The sequence below is a fragment of the Austrofundulus limnaeus genome, unplaced genomic scaffold (assembly GCF_001266775.1).
Source record: "Austrofundulus limnaeus strain Quisiro unplaced genomic scaffold, Austrofundulus_limnaeus-1.0 Scaffold9, whole genome shotgun sequence".
NCBI lineage: Eukaryota > Metazoa > Chordata > Actinopteri > Cyprinodontiformes > Rivulidae > Austrofundulus > Austrofundulus limnaeus.
In genome coordinates this window covers 5,036,676-5,056,555 of record NW_013952411.1, presented here as the reverse complement: position 1 = coordinate 5,056,555, position 19,880 = coordinate 5,036,676, and the positions used below count along the sequence as shown (strand labels likewise).

Here is a 19,880-nt window from a genome sequence, read left to right as displayed (position 1 = left end):
GTGTGTGTGTGTGTGTGTGTGTGTGTGTGTGTGTGTGTGTGTGTGTGTGTGTGTGTGTGATGGATTTTCGACCTGTCCAGTGTGCCCCCCACCTCTCACCCAGCAACCTCTGCTACCAAGAAAGGGAAATGTGAAAAACAATAATGGATGGATCATTTTCCTTCACAATTATATAAAACTTTGTATTGGTCTATCACATAAAATCCCAATAAAACACTTGTGGTTTTAACATGTCAAAATGTGGAAAAGTTAAATAAATATGAGTACTTTGATCAAGGCTCTATATCAACCTGTTGCTTTTGGCAAAACCTAATTATACTTGTAGGTTTACGTTAAATATTAAACATTTAATGTTAATGTTTACATTCTTTTCAGACTTTTTATATGATGCTGATGTTTGTTCTTTTTCCTAACTGTTGCTCTTCTTCCGTACAGATGTATGTCGAGTGCAAAGTTAATTTGTGCATCACCACCATGCCTTCACATTCCTGCCCCAATCTGTGTACCCGTGATGGCAGCTCGCCAACCCTAGTTGGAAGTATGTTTTCTAGCTTGTATACAGTCAAATCTGGACCTGTGAGCCTTGTGGTCACCACCCCTGCTCCGAGCACTACAACCATCTCCACAACTCCAAACACTGGTCCAACTACCATCCCAAATACCAATACAACTACTAAACTGATTACAAGAACTACCACACAACCTACATCATTAAATACCTCCTCAACTTCTTCATCATGTGGTAAGATTATAACATGCTCAGTTAGTGTTTTATCTGTATTTTGTGCCGAGTCATGCAAAAGTGATCTTATTTTTTGTGAACTGCATTCCATCTTGTGTATAACTTATTTACTTTTAAAGGAAATTAATTCAAAGCCACTTCTGCAAAAGTTGGGACATAGTGTAAAATAAATAAAGCTAGAATGCAGGGATGTGCAAATCTCATAAACCCAGATTTTATTCGCAATGAAAGATAGTGTTATGATGGCAACACATCTCAAATAGGTTGGTAGAGAACCATGTTTCCACTTTGAAGCATACCCTCTTCTTCTAACAGTCTGTAAACATCTAGGAATTGAGAAAATTGGCTGCTGGTGTTTTTGTAGGGAAATGTCCCATTTTTGTCTGATGTAGCTGTTCAACAGTCCTGGATCTTCTTTGCCAGATTTTTTATGATTCAGGAAAGTTTTCACTTGGTGACAGGTTCAGGACAGCGTACAGGTCAGTTCATCACCTGGACTCCTACTATAAAAACCATGCTGTTGTAATAGATGCAGCATGTGGTTTAGCATTGCGTGGTTAATAGAAACTTTGTATCATCAACCAAACAAATTGAAATTATACTGTGTTAAAGCTGATGATTTACACCCCTGATAAATTGTAGACGACAGGATATTCAGTCTTTCCAGTTTTCCACTCAGGAACATTATTTTGAAATTGTTCCACTACGTTTATAAGCAGTTGTTTGTGGACGAGTGAACCTCTGTACACCTGAGAGATTCAGCCTCTGTAAAATGACTTAATTCCTTGCAAAATTCGCCTCCAGCACAAATGTACTTTGTACTTCATTTTGCAGCTTTTGCTGACCCTGACCCAACTTTTTGAACGTTTTACCATACTTTTTTCCCAAAAAATATTAACACTTAAAATGCTACTTATGCTACTATAAATAAAATATGTTTGAGATTTGCATTGGTTTTTGTTTCACATCTGCTCATCAAAAGCTATATTTTTATTTTTTTTTATTTGATATAGTCCCACAAAAATCACTTAAGGCRCATTATTTTCTCAATTTGTTTCTATTTAAGATAAATGTCTTTTACAATTATAAAAATGATCTCTATATTCAGTATATTTAACTTCCTTTCTCTGCAGAAATGGCCACACCTGTGACAACAGGAGTAATTCTCACAACTATCTGCATAATTCTTCAAATRAACGTCCTTCACTGAACATGCTGCTGGACGATGATCTGTCACACTTTGGAGCACTTCACTTCTCTATTTGGGACCTCTAATAATTATAYACCGCCAATGTCTTCAGCCCACATTAGAGCTGTATTTGAGATGAAAACTGAACATGTGAATGACTGTCAGAAGACAAGGATATAGGATTTTCCACACTTCTCGCTGATTCTAGTGGTGTTTTTTTAATTGAAATTGTAAATGAAAAGCTATAAAAAAAAAACTAAATCATTTCCCTGCAATGTGATTCCTGTTTTTGACTTTGCTCCAATGAGGCCTGACAGTTGAGACAGTAGACGTTTTTCAGTTTTCTATCTCTCTTAATATTTTGTTTGTAACAAATTGTAATCATATAAACTATAAATATATTGCAGTATTCAAAAATAATAAGCGATTAGGAGAAGCTAAATTTGTCACGAAGATTAGAAAACTAAATGTAAATAATTCTGTCACATTATCGATTTTGTAATAAAACTGCAATCTTTTTTAATACAGTTGCATGTTGTTTGTATCTTTAAAAATATTATTAAACCTTATGTTAATGGTTGTTTATGTGGTAATGGTGAGKTTTGTTCAAAGCTTTTGTAAAATAATTATGAAAGACTCAACCAAACATTAAAAGCAACTTTTGTGATATCCCTAAACATTTTTCTTTGTAAGATTTCTTAATATTTATTTGTGATTCTACATTTTTAGACAGATATTCCTCTTCATCTTCATGTTGTCTCCAGATATAATTAYTTTCTGGGGTTTTGTGTTTTACATAAAATGCAGTAGTGCAGTGAAAACKCATGAATTCGCATACTTTGTGGTTGTGTTTTTGTTTCTCTCAGCTTATACGTTTTTTGGACTTCAGCAGGGTGAGGCTTACACCCCAGTGCCCAAGGACCGATTGTGTCCCAAACTGTTCAGGTCTGTGGTCCACACAGTACAGATAACATTGCACTTGGTGTGATTAAAAATAATATTCGGCCGCTTGTTTTCATTCTGTAAAACTGACCAATCAGAGCGCAGACTGGGAGGAGCCTCACCTGCCTCCACGATAGACACGCCTCCATGTTCAAGGAACACCGCTTCATACATACACTGTTGTTAGCGACACTCAGACAATTTTATTTACGTTTAGAGTTTCTCCGAACCTCGCCTCTTGTTCACATCGGGTGAATGTACACCTAACGGGTAGCCGGTCGGGATCCATTAAACTGGTGCGTCAAGTTGTCGCTGATGGTGGCAGCAGCTCGCGGTAAGTTAAACTGATGTTAGCTTGGTTAGCCGAGAGATCCTCTTGTGGTAATCGGGGTTGGTTGTTGTGCTAAWTGTAGCAAGTTATTGCTTAACCTTGCCAACCAGACAAAATAGTTAACAAATATTAGTTGCTCGATCAGTTCCGGTTAGCACATCCTAATGTAGTTTTGGTCTTTCGGCAAAATGAAGGTCTTAAGTAGCGGCTATGTTAGCTTGCAGCGTCGAGAAGTTGGCATAGCTAGCCGTCAATGTGGCTAGCAGTTAGCTGACATGCTAACGATAAGAAGGCTGACCTGACTAGCATGTTGCTTGTTTCTAAATTTTTCTTGCTTGGATCATGTTTGGTACGAGAAAGTTATTGTTTGGAAAATGAACTGTTCGTTCGCTTTAAATATTTAAAGTTTTAATGTTTCTGGCGTTTTTTGCAACGTTTCGCATGATAGTAGCACAGCTAAAGTTAGCGTTAGTCTTGAGCCATCRTGATGTATTATGGTCAACATTATACTGTGCAACTAGCGTATTTTACGTGATAATCAAAACAAACGATGTGTTGTTGCTTCAGATGCTAAGAGAACGCGTGGCTGTTTTTCCCTCTTCGGATGTCTTCTAACCATCCGAGAATTCATGTTTCTGCAAACAAAAGTCCAGTTTACCATAGACTTTCAGCGGGTATCTCGAAGGTGACAAACATGCCGGCTGACCGCGTCACCGGCTAGCTAAAACTGCGGATGATATCGAAACGTGCTTGCCACATAACTTAACGGCAGGACGAAAATCAACGTCAGCCATCAGAGCACCGAGAGCGGTCAGCTCGCCTCGCAGAAAGCGGATAGCTCGCTCGGTGTTTAGCACGGAGGGGGAGGGGAGGAGGTTGGGCTACAGCGAGCGAAACAGACAGCGCCTACGTGCCAGCAGAAGACCAGAATGGCGGATAAAAAAAATGCTCGATTTTTTTTTTAATCTTCTTGTTGTTGCTCTGCAGCCCTAATTTTACATCCCTTTTGCTACCTGGGGGTGTTTTCGTCTTGTTTCGGTAAAGAAAAGTCGAAGCTAGGTGTGCGAGAGATACACTATCGGCGACCGAAGACCGTACGCTCCGCCACCATCTTTACCGAAAACGGTTGTGTGGCGCAATGAGGCACAAAGCAGCTCGCCCCTCCCGTCTCTGATATCTTGTAGGGACCGTCAATAAATTACTTTCCTTTAGAAATGTGTGTTGACGGCCACAGGGAAAAAAAACATCGTAATGTGTTCTTCAGTCTTCAACCTAGATACGTGTAATTTCAAAACTGGAGTTTTTCTATCATGTATGCATTAATAATATAAAGATAACTTAAAACTTAGTGAAAGTTTTAATATCTGAATGAGGTGTTACATAAGTCATATCTGTGGCAGGTGTATTTCCGTATTTAAAGATGATCCCTATCCAGTAATCATAGCTGGTCTGCGTAGGAACGCATATGTTCAAATTTATCCTGTCTGATTTACTTTATTTTGCCTTTATGTACAACTTTATTTTGTTTATTTATTTTTTTCCTATCTATTGTCCATTCCAGAATTAAAGGACCTGTCTTAAAAAGACATCTCTGCAGCTGCAACATATGATAATGAGCTGTCACCTACAGACYGTGCCTTTGAAAAAAATGTTCAAACAGGAAAAAATTCACCARATGTACTTTTTAATGTTATTTTGTGATTTGACATCTTTCACAAACACAAATGCATAGTGTTATGATTTACAAAGACATTTTGAAATACCGTACACGTTATGTAATTCTTACATCTATCTAAGTAGATGCTGACTTATCATTATTTATTTATTATTTTTTGTTTGTTTTGTTTTCTGTTTAGTCCCTTTGAGTATGTGTATACAATGAAGAGACGYGCAGAAGACCAAGACCCAATATTTACACCCCAGCAACAGCAACCACGTCGCCCCCCAGTTCAGTGCATTGCAGAAAGCTTTCAGCACCGGGCTCTTGCCCCGGCTCCCAGTCCTGTCGTAGAGGCACCTGCAGAAAACATGCAGCCCTCAACCGGCATCCAGTATTCTCTCCCACAAGGCTATCAGGTATGATTTGGGACATTTTTTATTCAGCTGTGTTATACTTTTCAAAAAACAAAACAAAAAAAAACATGTACAATTTGTCCAAATGTCACAATTGTATTAATTAAGAATTAGATTTAAACAAAAATGACTAAACTTGCTTCAAGAAAGAGATGATTGCAGAAGTCCTTTTGGGATTTTTTTTTTTCGGGGGGTTGGGGGGGAAATTATATAAAACCACTGAGGATTTCTTGTTTATTTATTTTTCTCTTGAAAGGTGCCTGCRATGCCTCAAAGCACAAGTGGACATGGACACAACAGTGCTACTCCTCACATTAGTCCACATGCACACAGCCTGGCCGTTCAGTCACAGAGCCCTGCCGTTGTCCAAGGTCACGTTCATCCACCTGCACCCTTGCCTTCAGCCCAAGGACAGCAGCAGCAGTTTCAGCGACTAAAGGTATGATTTAAWTTTTAAAAGGCCTCAAAAGCTGTGTTTTGGCGTGTGGCAGACAAAACTAAATCAGCGCTTTACTTTTACTGGCACAGTTATCTCTTGTCTACACATGAATCACAATTTTCCACTCCTTGTTTTGTAGGTTGAAGATGCCCTCTCYTATCTGGATCAAGTGAAACTGCAGTTTGGGAATCAGCCACAAGTTTATAATGATTTCCTTGATATTATGAAAGAGTTCAAATCACAAAGGTAAATTTTGTTTTACTGCCRTTTACCTCAGCATCTGAAAAAAGTTATCTAAATTTCAATATCTAAAGTTTGTGAAGCAGATGAGTTTATTTAGTGATCGTTGGTTCTTCTGTCTCTCCAGCATAGACACTCCTGGAGTCATCAATCGTGTGTCTCAGCTCTTTAAGGGCCACCCTGACCTCATCATGGGCTTYAACACTTTCCTGCCACCGGGGTATAAGATTGAGGTTCAAACCAACGATCTAGTCAACGTTACCACACCAGGTCAGATTCACTACATTACCCCTCATGGTGTTTCTGTGCAAAACATCCCTGCAAGTGGGGCATCCAGCCAACTCCCGAGCCATCACCAGCACCAGAACCTGCCACAGACTGCGTTGAACACAACCAGTACCCCGCCGCTTGCTACTCAGCCTGCTATAAACAAAACCAGCAAGGTAGCATATATTTACCCATCAATCAGATGTAGTAGATAACAGATAACTGTTGTAACAATCTTGTTTCTCAACAGCCAGTTCAGTCTCCAGCCCATACGCCCACCAGCCAGCCCAATCCATCCATCCCAGCGTACGCCTCACCACGTTCACCTTCAGTTCAGCCCCACACTCCTGTCAGCAGCACGCCAACCGCTGGTCCACCTCTGCAGAACAACCAACCAGTGGAGTTTAACCACGCTATAAATTATGTCAATAAGATAAAGAATCGCTTTCAGGGTCAGCCAGACATTTACAAAGCCTTTCTGGAAATCTTGCACACTTACCAGGTAAGAAGATACGTGCTCATAACAAAAACCCCCTTTGTGTTTGTTTGTATTTGAAGGAAAGCAGACCGTTAACTCTCCGCTGCTTTCTCTTTATTGTAAATAATTCAGAAGGAGCAGCGCAATGCTAAAGAGGCTGGTGGTAATTACACACCAGCACTGACTGAGCAGGAGGTCTACACTCAAGTGGCGAGACTTTTCAAGAACCAGGAGGACTTGCTGTCAGAGTTTGGACAGTTTCTGCCTGATGCGAACAGCTCAATGGTGAGTTTCTGAATACACGAGTATTTTAGTCAGTGGTCCAAGTAACTACTGTTTGACCTTTTTAAGTAATTAAATTTCTCTTTTGATTATTTTATTCTTCTTGTCATGTCTGCTTCATCTCCTTGGTCTGATTTATGACGTATCTCTCGTGATCTGCATCTCTTCTAGCTTTTGGGTAAGGGTGCTCTTGACGGAGCAGAATCCGTCCGTAACGATCACGGTCCCACAGTGAAGAGACCCTCYCTGAACAACAAACAGAGGCTGAACCAGAACGGCCTGCCAATCAGGAGACCCTCTGGGGTTGGTGCCACACCCCCTCCAAAGGTATCGAAAGATATTGGACATTTTTTATTTCTGTTTTATTTCTATATGTAAAGTATTTGAATGAGAATAGACTATATATTAAAATGAGTATTTGTATGTTATTACGTTATACTCAATTTAATAAAACAATGTCTTTAGAAGTAAAAATGTAAATTTTGATCAGAAATCTTTTTACTGTCTTTCAGAAGAAATCTTTAGTCATGGGGAAGGGCCATGGTTTGTCTGAAGTTGGTAAACTCAGTACAAGCACTGAAACGATGTTCTTTGAAAAGGTCAGTATTACTCAAAACAAGCTGTTTTTACCAAGATGTGTATGATACAATAAAATCGTCTCGAGGCAAAGTGATTTAACTTTGTTGAAATACTTGAACTCAGGTGAAGAAGGCTTTACGGAGTTCTGAGGCGTATGACAACTTCCTGCGGTGTCTGCACATCTTCAACCAGGAAGTGATTTCTCGCACCGAGCTCGTCCAGTTAGTTATCCCATTTCTCGGGTAAGTCAAAAACAGATATGTGATGTCCAAGTGTAAACGGTGATTATGACAGAAACTAGTAAACCCGCAGAATATTTTGTTTACAAGTACAATAATTAAACTGTTTTTTATAGGAGTTCATTTTCAATCTTATTTAGATGTATTTAAAGATCACGATGTTTTAGTAATAAAGAATGAGTAAATTCTAAATTTGTAAACAACTCCCACTTTACCTATATATTTGTATTTGTACCAGAAAATTCCCAGAGCTTTTTACGTGGTTTAAGAACTTCCTGGGCTACCGAGAGTCCAGTCATGGAGACCTAGGCCATGCAGAGAGTTTACCCAAGGAGCGCTCTACAGAGGGTATTGCCATGGAGATCGACTACGCCTCCTGCAAGAGGCTGGGGTCCAGCTACAGAGCACTGCCGAAGAGCTACCAGCAACCCAAGTGCACAGGAAGAACACCGCTGTGCAGAGAGGTCCGCGTCATTCCATGTGCTTTCATTTTCTCTGTTCTAACGATGCTGATGGATGATCTTTTCATTGAGTTTTATCTGTCAAATTAAAAAACGGTTTGATGACATTTCATGGAYGTTTAGCTTGAACTGATTTGCTTTTTGCAGGTTCTGAACGACACTTGGGTTTCTTTTCCATCTTGGTCTGAGGATTCTACATTTGTGAGCTCTAAAAAGACTCAGTACGAGGAGCATATTTACAGATGTGAGGACGAGCGTTTTGAGGTGAGGAAAGAGGTCTTCTGTTGTTTCACAAATGTACAGAAGTGTTGCTCTTTTGTCAAGAGTTTAAACTAAATCTCTGTTTAGCTGACCAGTAACATCTTGATCTTGGATAATTGTATTGTTGTATTGTTTCTTCGGCAGCTTGACATTGTGTTGGAAACTAACCTGGCTACGATCCGAGCTCTGGAGACGGTGCAAAGGAGGCTCTCTCGTATGTCCGCTGAGGAGCAGGTGCGCTTCAGGCTGGACAACACGATGGGCGGCTCCTCAGAGGTCATTCATCGCAAAGCCATTCAGAGGATATACGGAGACAAAGCTCCCGACATCATCGACGGGCTCAAGAAAAACCCCGCCGTGTCTGTGCCCATAGTTCTGAAAAGGTAATCAGATGTTTCCTTTCCCAGCTCACTCACAGTTTAAAGACACACGTAACATAACGTGTTCTCACTTTTTTCAGATTAAAAATGAAGGAGGAGGAGTGGAAAGAAGCCCAGAGAGGCTTCAACAAAATCTGGCGGGAACAGAATGAGAAGTATTACCTGAAGTCTCTCGACCACCAGGGCATAAACTTCAAGCAGAATGACACCAAAGTGTTGCGCTCCAAGACTTTGCTCAATGAAATTGAGATGTTGTATGAAGATGTAAGGAAATTATTATTTTTTTCATGTTAAGTTTAATAGATTCTTAAGATTAGGGACGTTTAAATTAGTAGCATTAGGAGCAGCCAGGATAAATAAATTCATCAATTTCTCTTCAAAAGACTTAATTGAATTCAACTTTCAAAGCTTCTAAAGAAGTTGGGATATGGGATAAATCTTGTGCCAGCAGGAATTGAATTTGAATTGCTCAGATTGAATCTGAATGTGCATAATTTGTAATTGAATGCATTGGTTTGAAAATACTAAATTGAAACTGAATTTAATGATTAGAAACTGAATTTAAAGTTTTTTTATCTGAATTAATTTGCTTTGAAACTGTATTTTGGTTTATCAAAAATTCAGTTTGACTACTTTCACTTTCAGTTCCAAAATTCAGATTTTTGTGTCACACATCCTGGTCCTTGAAAAAGCCAGCCAGAGTAATCAAACACAGATCCACAGATTTATGTTTCACTTTGGTGAAGTTTCCCTTCTGAATGTAACAGAGTTGAAACAATTCACTGTAAAAGTAACAAAAACAGACAAAGTTAGTTTATTGCAGTGATTAATTTTACATATACAGTATGTAGAAAATGTTACATTTACATCACATCATGGATCATATTGATCAGATGCTGCTGGCTGATCCATGATGTGATGTAAATGTAACATTTTCTACATATAGGTAAAATTAATCACTGCAATAAAATAACTTTGTCTGTTTTTGTTACTTTTACAGTGAATTGTTTCAACTCTGTAACATWCAGAAGGGAAGCTTCATCGAAGTGAAACATAAATCTGTGGATCTGTGTTTGATTACTCTGGCTGGCTTTCTCAAGGACCAGGATGTGACACAAAAATCTGAATTTTGGAACTGAAAGTGAAAGTAGTCAAACTGAATTTTCAATAAACCAAAATACAGTTTCAAAGCAAATTAATTCAGATAAAAAGAACTTTAAGTTCAGTTTCAATTTAGTAAAATTTATTTTCAAACCAATGCATTCAATTACAAGTTATACACATTGAGATTCAATCTGAGCAATTCAAATTCAATTCCTGCTGGCACAAGATTTATCTCATATTTGGGATCATCAGATCAAAACTTGGTCCTGTTTTCTCTCGTGTGTGTCCTGTAGCGCCAGGAACAAGCCTCAGAGGAAACCGCCGCTCCGCCCCCCAGCGCCCCTCACATGACCCTGACCTACGACGACAGCCAGATCCTGGAGGACGCCGCYGGCCTCATCATCCATCATGTCAAACGGCAAGTAGGCATCCAGAAGGAAGACAAGTTTAAGATCAAGCAGATCATCCACCACTTCATCCCCGACCTCCTGTTCGCACAACGCGGTGAGCTCTCCGACTTGGAGGAAGAGGAGGAGGAAGGGGACGACGTGGAGACGAATCTGGACGGCCCCAAGAAGCACAACGGCCTGCCCGGCCGCAGCCCCACCAAGTCCAAGCTCCTGTTCAGCAGCACGGCGGCTCAGAAACTGCGGGGCGCMGACGACGTCTACAACCTGTTCTTCGTGAACAACTACTGGTACGTCTTCTTTCGCCTCCACCACATCCTCTGTTCTCGCTTGCTGCGCATCTACGGCCAAGCGGAGAGGCAGATCGAGGAGGACGCTCACGAGCGAGACGTGTTGGGGCTGAAGAGGGAGAAGAATGAAAATCCAGCAATCCAGCTAAAGATGAAGGAGCCAAGTAAGTTACGTCTTACAGTTTTTAGACTTTAGCTGTGCAGGTTTTCTACTTCAAGTTTTAAAAACATTATTCCTGGGATTTTAAGATTTTCAGTATGCTGTTTGTATTAAAGGTTTAATAAAAGGAAAGTATTAATAATTCAACAGTCGACACACAGTCACRTGGTTGTTCGACATTTGCTTTCACACACATACCTTTTCTAGGCCTTGAGACACACCACTCCGGGGAAACCCCTCCCACTGTGGTACATGTCACTGCACGAGGTTCCTTCCTGCTGGAGTCCTCACTCTGTGGAGAAAAAAAACTTCAATCTGTCATTATTTGTCCACAAATCTGTCCCGGTTAAAGCTCCAAACTTATAACAACAACAGCAATGCATTTTATTTATAGGTGCCTTTCAGAACTCCCAAGGTCACCTTACAAAAGTCAGTAATAAAATCACAATATAACAACAAACACAATAAAAAAAATAAATCGATTAACAAAACAAATTAAAATAATGCAAGCTTAAATAATAACAGTCTTAATTAATGGTAGTTATAAAGATTAGGGTTCAAGTGTATATGCTGTCCTGAACAGATTTTTAGGTTTTGTTGGGATTTGAAGGTGATAATAGACACTGTATTTCTAAGGTCCAGGGGGATGGAGTTCCATAGCTGGGGGGCCGAGCAGCTGAAGGCTCTTGACCCCATTGTGGTCAGGCCAGCAGAAGGAGCAATCAGTTGGGAAGAAGTGGAGGATCTAAGTTTACAAGCAGGAGCGTAAGCATGGAGAAGTGAAGTATATGGAGGTGCAAGGTTAACAGCCTTAAATGTAAGACGGTGGATCTTGTAAATGGTGCCATATTTAACAGGAAGCCAGTGTTGTTCCTGCAGGACAGGTGTTATATGACAAATGTCTGCTTCTGGGTACAAGAGTCCACTTTGTCCCGTTCGTATTTGGAAGAATGTAGTTGAAGCAAAATGCAGCATCTGGGTGTTTTTCAGCAACAAAAAACCCAACACGACCACAAACGTCTGCCCAATCACACAGTAAGTTCTTATGTGGAGGAGGGTGAGAAGTTCTCCCAGCGAGTTGTGACAAGAAGGGCCGGCACATTCAAAGCTGCAAACAGAATGATGCTGTGTTTTTGTCACAACCAAGGTTATAATAGTTTTGGATTTTTCGTTAAAGTTTTATTTTGTTTTGACTTTTTTCTTTTAATTCAGTTAGTTTTAATTAGTTTTTAGAGTGGATTTTGCTAGTTTTTGTAAGTTATTATTGCTTTTTTAATGCTTAGTTTTAGTTTAGTTTTCATTAGTTCTAGTATTAGTATTTTTATTTTTTGAATAAACATATTATTGCTGATGCATCCTCCCACTTGAGGTGTTCTTGTGAGTTCACTAACCAGCGGCTATTTGGTCACCAGTGAAAACAGTCCATTATAGTAACACCTTCCTGAAATAATCACATAACTCAGTTTTGCCAACAAAGGACTTGGGCAATTATTTTAGGAAGGTAACGATCATTGTCTCCAACCTGGTGCGACCTGGCTGCGCTGTTGTGTGTTTTTCATGGGGGCTACTGAGAGAGCTTGTCAAGATGCTCACAGTTAGTCCCTTGAGAAGTATTCAACCTTTTTTATCACCTGTTTCCATTACAAGACACTTGCTTTTATTTTTCTCACAGTCATTAAAAAAAATCCTAAATTGAACTTTGCTGCTTTCTCCCAATTTTTGTTGTTGTCAGTTTGCAGGCTAGTGCTGAGCAGCAGCAAATTGTAAACAAATGATGTTACGGACCATGAGGTGCTATAACGACTTAAAGTAAATTGACAAACACTAAAACTAAGAATATTCTATCTATAGCTTTAGTTTTGTAAAAAGATTATACAGTTTTAGTTATTTTTAAATTTTATTACAGTTTTTATTTATTTCAGTTAACTAAAATGTTTTTTTCAATTTCAGTTTTGATGATTTAGTTAGTTTTAGTTAACTATAATAACCCTGGTCACAACACTGCGACAATGAGAGGATTTGAACTGTTCAGATGGAGCGTGCAGAGGCCCCTGGGCTTCTTTGAGCTGATCTTGAGAATTTGAGTCTTTGAGAAAAAGACTACCACAGCTGTTAGATAAGTTGTTTTTCAGGTAAATAGTTTTATATTATTAACTTTGACAGTTTTTTCTCCTGTACTTGGTCATTGCACATCGGGTTTTTAACACATGTCCTGCTTCTTGTCTGCAGTGGAGGTTGAGGTAGACGAGTACTACTCTGTGTTTCTGGAAATGGTGCGAAACCTTTTGGATGGAAACATGGAGCCGGCCAATTACGAGGACTCCCTGAGAGAAATGTTTACTATCCACGCCTACATCGCCTTCACCATGGACAAACTGATTCAGAGCATTGTCCGACAGGTTGGTAGATTTTACACTATGACATGAAATGTGGTGGTTTATTGTAAATAGTTTAGTCCTGATCCGTCTTTGATCTCTAATCTTTACAAAGTGCATTTGTTTTTAATCCTTTTAAAGTTGCTCATTTCAAAATTTTCAACGTGTTGACATTTATTGTCTGGGTACATTTGTTTGCTCACCTAACCTACTGCATTTCCAGCTCCAGCATCTTGTCACTGATGACATATGTGCGCGTGTGACCGACATGTACCTGAGTGAGAGCGCCAGTAAAGCCACAGGTGGGGCGGTCTCCACGCAAACGTCCAGGGCTGCTGCAGAGGGGACGTACCAGCGCAAAGCAGAGCAGCTGATGTCAGATGAGAACTGCTTCAAGGTACCAAAAGAGAAGGAAGAGCTTTGAACTTTGCACCAGGTTGTTTTTCATTGAACACCTTGTGTATATTAACTGTCCTCTGATTGCTCGTGTGCTGCACAGTTGATGTTTATGAAGAATCGAGGGTCCGTCAGTCTGGCGCTGGAGCTGCTGGACACGGAGGAGGAGAACTCTGACGAGCCGGCTGATGCAGAAGTAAGAACCAGTGAACATGCTGAACTGAGCTGCGTTGCTCACAAGCATCAAATGATTGTTTTATCAACACAAATTTGATATAATCCAGTCAGTTTTTGTATTTTTAGAGTAGGTTGGTTTCCGTCAGGCATTCAGATGATTAATATTCATGTATAAAGATTTATTTATTTATTTGTTAATTCATTCATTCCTTTCTTCCCTCTACAGAAGTGGTCGGATTATGTGAGCAGGTACCTAACCTCAGATTCTGCCTCCCCGGAGCTTCGTGAGCATTTGGCCCAGAAACCGGTTTTCCTCCCCAGGTGAGAGCCCACCTCGGTTGACCCACGGTTTTACGACTCGGTCACAGTGACCTGTTTTCACTAACATCTTTTGAGTTATTCTCTTTGAGTTATTTGAGTTATCCTTGTTGTATTTTAAGGGTAAACTTTCCGCGGTCGTCTTTTATTGGCCATACTTATGGTTTTATAAAAGTTTAGATTCTGAGGTTTTGGATTTTTGCTCTTGCACAGCTCGAATAAATTATGTGTTTAATTTGTGTATATGTTTTTTATTTTTATTTTAAAAAATTGAAACGCTGAAGAGTTTGTGGATGATCTGTGAAAAAGTCTTGGTTTTCTCCTCAATTTTTTGTTTGTGATTGTTTTTGATTGTATTCAGATTAAAGCCCTGCTCGTGTCAGTTTGCATTTTTAATGTTAAATTGCACACACCTTTAAGTCTGCTAGTATTGAGCTGCATCTTTTTAGTCAGTAGGAAATTTTTTGTACAGTGCTGTGACAGAGTTTAATGATGAGGATTTTCTTTGTTTGAGGGTTTGTAAATAAACCTGTTCTTTAAATGATGTGTTTTTAAGCTGTTGCTTCTTTCTAGACACCTTACAGCCTTGTCTTTGGGCTCCAATAAGTGTTGCGCATTAAGCTCTCGTTTGCTCTTTTTTATGTAATATGTATTGGCAATATGTATCTATGGCTTTAGTCTTCTCCTCCTTATTTATCATGACACAATAAAACTTCAAGTTTTAGGTTTAGGGAATAAAAATTCAACTCCCTAAAAATTGAATTACTGTGTAATGTGAAAAATTGAACTACTTTTGCATTAAATTTCAATATTTTCTCGTATACAACTGAAATATTGTGTCGATGGGGGATAAATCCTCAGAGCTAAACATTTAAACAACAGCAGTTGTTTTCACTGGAGCTGGAGGAGACGACGTCAGCTGCATGTTTTCAGAAGTCCATCTTATATGTTGTTCTTGCATGCTGTTGAGTCTGTGGTGTCATATGGGAGGTGGTCTGATAAGACTCTAGGGTCTTCTGCACAGATGCTTTTTAAATCTGTTTTATGGTGTGTCTGTGTTTTTATATTGTACAAATAATTAAATTCCTTAAAACGTATTCTAAATCTTGCTAAATTGAAGTCCCGGCCTCAGCGACATGCAGACGCTCACGCTGCAGCTCCTTATCTGTAGTCTGTAACTAATCTGTATGTACTACAGGTAGCATTATACACAGGGATTAGATTTTGTTATGCATTTTTTATGCTTTTTAAGTAAAAAAAAATTAATAAGGGTTGCATTATACTCTAAGCTCATTACACACGTATAAATACGGTAGTTACTAAATGAGTTGGAGTGCACAATTTTAAAAATAATAGTTTCATTGGATTTTTATCTCAAATTTATTTATTTGTTTTTTTCCCCAAGTTTGTCTTCTGTCATTTGTATTAAGTTGGACCACATCCCAGATGCTTCATGTTGTTTTTAGTGGTTTTCATGTAGTTTTTCTAAGTAGTCAGTGTCTTACCTGCAGTAGATCGCAATTAGAGTGCAGTTTAGGTATTTTTTATTTTTATTTTTTTCAAAAACTCTGGTCAAACACTGGTCATGTTGTGTAACTGTCTGATGTAAAATGGTAATAAAAGCTTTAGTAACGTTTAGATTTGACCCCTCAATGAGAACTTCTTTCTGCTTCACCAGCGATCACACTGATTACTGTGTGCTGCAGGTAAGATAGTGACCATTCACAAGCACTGTATATAGCCCCTCTAAAAATGCTTTAAGTCACACAAGGCGGACACTTTAGCAAAACATTAAAATAGTTTGGTAAGGATTTTTACTTTTCATTCAACATTAATATTCATGTATTCGTTCATTTTTCATGTTTTTGGTCTTTAGGAACTTGAGGCGGATAAGAAAGTGCCAGAGAGGATGGGAGCAGCTGCAGCAGGAGAGACTCACCAAAGGCTCCTCGGACAAGTCGCAGGAGAGCAGCAGCGAGCTGAAGATGAAGTGCATGTTCAAACTGAACTCCTACAAGATGGTTTATGTCTGCAAGTCTGAGGACTACATGTACAGGCACACAGCACTGTCCCGAGCCCATCAGGTCAGTACACCAACCTGCTGCTTCTCTGTAAGCAATGACAGCCTCMTGTTCTGTAAAGGCAGAGTTTTAAAGTAACTAAGTACAAATACTTTGTTACTGTACTTAAGTAGAATTTTTGGGTATCTGTACTTTACCTGAGTAATTAGTTTTAAGCCTACTTTTTACTTCTACTTCTTACATTTCCACACAGTTATCTGTACTTTCTACTCCTTACATTTTTTAAAAAGACAAGAAGTAGAAAGTTGTTACTTTTATTTCATTTTTGCTTGTTTTCATTCTAGCTTGTTATTGTAAAAAATAAATAATAACCATATAAATTGTGCCTCCTACATAGAGCGAAATTAACTGTGGTTGAATGAGAAGTATAAATATATAAAATTCTGAAACCGTATTAGTTTGTACACAAACAAATCATGTCACACTCAAGCAGGACATAATTATTAAAATAAAAGGACTGTACTTAAGAAGTATTTGTATTTCATGAATTAATATTTTTGCATTTGGCTGCAGCCCTCAGAYTTTCATTTTGAGGAAAAGGTTCGTGCAACCTTGATATATGTATATAAACTGAAACAGATTAATTTTTGTAAAATTTAGGATGCACTAGTCTATTATTTTAATACGACAGTCGTTTCTGAGGAGGTCACCTCCTAATAAATGTCATTACTCATTTTAAATCAATACTTTTACTTTTAATACTTAAGTACAAAAAATAACACTTCAAGACTTTTACTCAATATTCCTAAAGGAGACTTTAAATTTTACCAAAGTAATTTTTTGTTAAGATACTTTTACTTTTACTCAACTATCACTTTGTGGTACTTTATACAACACTGTGTAAAGGTAAACAAATAAATGTGAATCAAAAACAACTAAACACGATAACTAAACTAAACTTTTTTAAACTCATTTTTAAAACCTGGGTCATCCTGATATTATGAGCAGTTCAAAGGATGTGGCTTGATTTGTCTTTATTCAGCTTATTCTAATGAGGACTTCTTGTCATCATACTAAAGAGGAAGCATCCTACCATATTTGGGTATCAGGATTTGAAAGTTGGTGTTGAATGCAGCTTTCAAGAAGAAAAGTAGCAAAACATAATTAACATAATAACATGTTTTTTATATAAGGAAAATTTGAGTGAAATTAAGTGATTTCAAGAACCTTACCAAGTGAACTGTCTTACTCCATCGGCAGATTATTTCACTTGAGTCAAATTTCCAGGATAGCAAGATTAATAATCTTATGCATTCTGCGCTGGATCAAAATATTTTTTGGCTGGATATAAGATTGTAAGTCTTGGTTGGATGGACAATTTTTGTGTGAATTTTAAGAGTATACAAATTTTCTCAAAAAAAACTTTTTAAAGATTAGAAGCTTATTTAAACATAATTTAGCTTTTCAGACATTTAAAGGAAATGTGAAACTTTCTGGAATCACCTTAGCAAAACAAATTTAGTGCAGGATCTTTGTTTTTTTTGTTTTTTTTTTCACCTGATGATGTGAGTCTCTGCTGTATTAAGCCGTCTTGTTCTCGTGTGTTTTCAGTCCCACCAGCAGGTGCACACCCGCCTCCACAGACGGTTTCAGACCTGGCTGGACGACTGGGCCTCGACTCACGTGACGAGCGAGATGTCTGCCAAAACTCTGAACTGGCTGAGGGGAGAAGGACAAGAGGGCCTGTTGCCGTGCACCACCACCTGCTGCCCCGAGGTCCTCCATTATCTCAACATTAACAAGTACCGGGTGAAGTACAGGACACTGTAGTACTCTCAGTAAACTGTGGCAGTAAGTACTGCCAGACACCTGTCCATTACTGCACACGGTTGCCAAAACCTTTTGGGTGATTCACCTGTAATTCAGAGAGGATGTACATTTTTAATTTTCCACACACCATCCAGAATATTTTAAAACTTTACACGTTTGCTGCAAATTTTAAAATTGGGTTTTACACAAGTTGCTCTCTCTGGACTTCCCCCTCGCGTAGAGTTTTCTATATAAATATGTAAATGTATACAGGGGAGGAAAACACCCGATTTACCCACTCTGTATTGCAAGTCCCACTTTAGCCCTTTCGTTACTAAAACTCAGCAACTCAAGGACAAGAAATGTCTTTTCTTTTTTCGAGGAACACTTAAATGATTTTAAAGAAAATAAAAACACGAGAGCCTCAGTTTTTCTCCTGAGGTAACAAGAACCTGTTACCTTTTATTCAAATGTTTGTGCTTGGATTTTGAGCTTAACGTGGCTTCCAGCTGTAAACCTGTAAAACCTGTGAATGTTCTCTGTTGGTTGTAAAAGTGCAGCAGTGCACTGCTCATACAGTATATATGTACACATTTCTGCCACCTGCTTGATAGACGCTCGGCATTCGTAACAATGCCAGCTTAGTGGATCAAGCACAGTAATTTATATTTTGCCCAAACAGTTTGTGTAAATATGTTGTTTATATCTAGATTTTTTTTCTTTTTTTTAATCAGGTGTTACTGATGTGTAGCAAACATTAACACATAAAGTGTCAATCTTTAGCCAGAGGATGCACAGACTTTTATGAAGAGAAGGCAAACTTAACCCCTTTTTTTTACCAAAGGAAGTTACTCAGAGACATTTTTAATTTATGGTCTGTCAATTACATTGTTTAGCAAAAAATAAATAAATACAAAAATAAATAAAAGGTTTAAAAAAAACAAAAAAAAGTAAAGCGATTGGATCTTCTGTGCATTTGGACCTGCAGTTTTCAGGCATCAGTGTCGCGCTTGGTTTTGAGATGACTGAATGTAGCTGAGCAACAACTTCTCCTCATGACACTGCAGTATGCTGCGTGGCTGCTTTCACGGTACTTTAGAGTACTTTGTCTTGTATTTGAACTTTGCAAAAATGGTTAGAATCTGCGTTTCTCCWATTAACTGTACACAGGTTTTGACTTTTTAATCGGCTCGTGTTGCCAGTTAGTAGCTGGTCTGCACGCACATGTCAGCCGTGTGACTTGTGTACAGTTAAAGGATCAGGAAAACAAGCAATAATTTCCTGTCAGTTTGTATTTCTTGCTGCAATACAACTGAGGATGTATATTTAGAAAAACACGAGAGAAATCGAAACATTTTAAATGCCTTTTCTCTTTCCCGTTTGAGTAAATTTGGAGTTGACCCTGATGGACGACAGACATCCACCAGACTAAATGCTGGAACTTGAACCTCACAGTGAAAATAACAGGGTGACCGTGAACTCATCATTTGGTTTCATGGCAGGATGGAAGCAAAACTACATGAGATCATCATCGGCACCGATCCTGATGGGAACCAAAAACTGCCTGATGAAATGTTCCAGTAACGGCAGCGGTCAGTAACCCGACCAGCTGCAGACAATCTTTAAATAGTTTAATACTTGGGTTTTTATTTTTATATTCACTGTGTTTGTAATAGAAAACCACAGGAGGTCCTGGGCGAGCTGATTGTACATACAGATATTGTTTGTACCTCGTTTAATGTGTCACTTCTCTTGACTTTTATGATGTTGTACATGAGTGTTAGTATGGTGTTTGGCATTAAACTACCCTTTGAACAGACACAATCTCATCTGACCGCTTTCTTTTTCACCCATTTTCTTGTTTTATGTCCTGACCAATTTCATAAAAAAATAATAAATAGAAAAAAGAACTGGATTCTG

The 19,880-nt window shown here is 38.7% G+C and overlaps 2 protein-coding genes across 2 annotated transcripts in view; both read left to right on the top strand.

The window, feature by feature from the left end:
* The window catches only part of LOC106512998 (uncharacterized), a gene marked incomplete at its 5' end in the record, with an annotated part of 14,472 nt that extends 12,218 nt beyond the window's left edge, over positions 1 to 2,254 (top strand). The window contains 2 exon segments of the mRNA XM_014001614.1: positions 436 to 742; positions 1,876 to 2,254. Coding sequence (XP_013857068.1) covers positions 436 to 742; positions 1,876 to 1,952 — 384 coding nt within the window. The 3' untranslated portion in view covers positions 1,953 to 2,254.
* Positions 2,255 to 3,015: 761 nt separating this feature from the next.
* On the top strand, positions 3,016 to 19,784 carry LOC106512997 (paired amphipathic helix protein Sin3a). Its single transcript, XM_014001613.1, has 21 exons — positions 3,016 to 3,207; positions 5,061 to 5,280; positions 5,534 to 5,716; positions 5,856 to 5,962; positions 6,084 to 6,399; positions 6,474 to 6,725; positions 6,834 to 6,986; positions 7,155 to 7,310; positions 7,496 to 7,582; positions 7,686 to 7,804; positions 8,040 to 8,265; positions 8,410 to 8,526; positions 8,668 to 8,906; positions 8,984 to 9,167; positions 10,301 to 10,868; positions 13,094 to 13,263; positions 13,463 to 13,636; positions 13,739 to 13,831; positions 14,039 to 14,133; positions 16,007 to 16,214; positions 17,763 to 19,784. Exons 2-21 carry the CDS (start codon positions 5,083 to 5,085, stop codon positions 17,979 to 17,981), a joined length of 3,864 nt encoding a protein of 1,287 aa, XP_013857067.1. The 5' UTR covers positions 3,016 to 3,207; positions 5,061 to 5,082; the 3' UTR covers positions 17,982 to 19,784.
* The last annotated feature ends 96 nt before the right edge of the window (positions 19,785 to 19,880 follow it).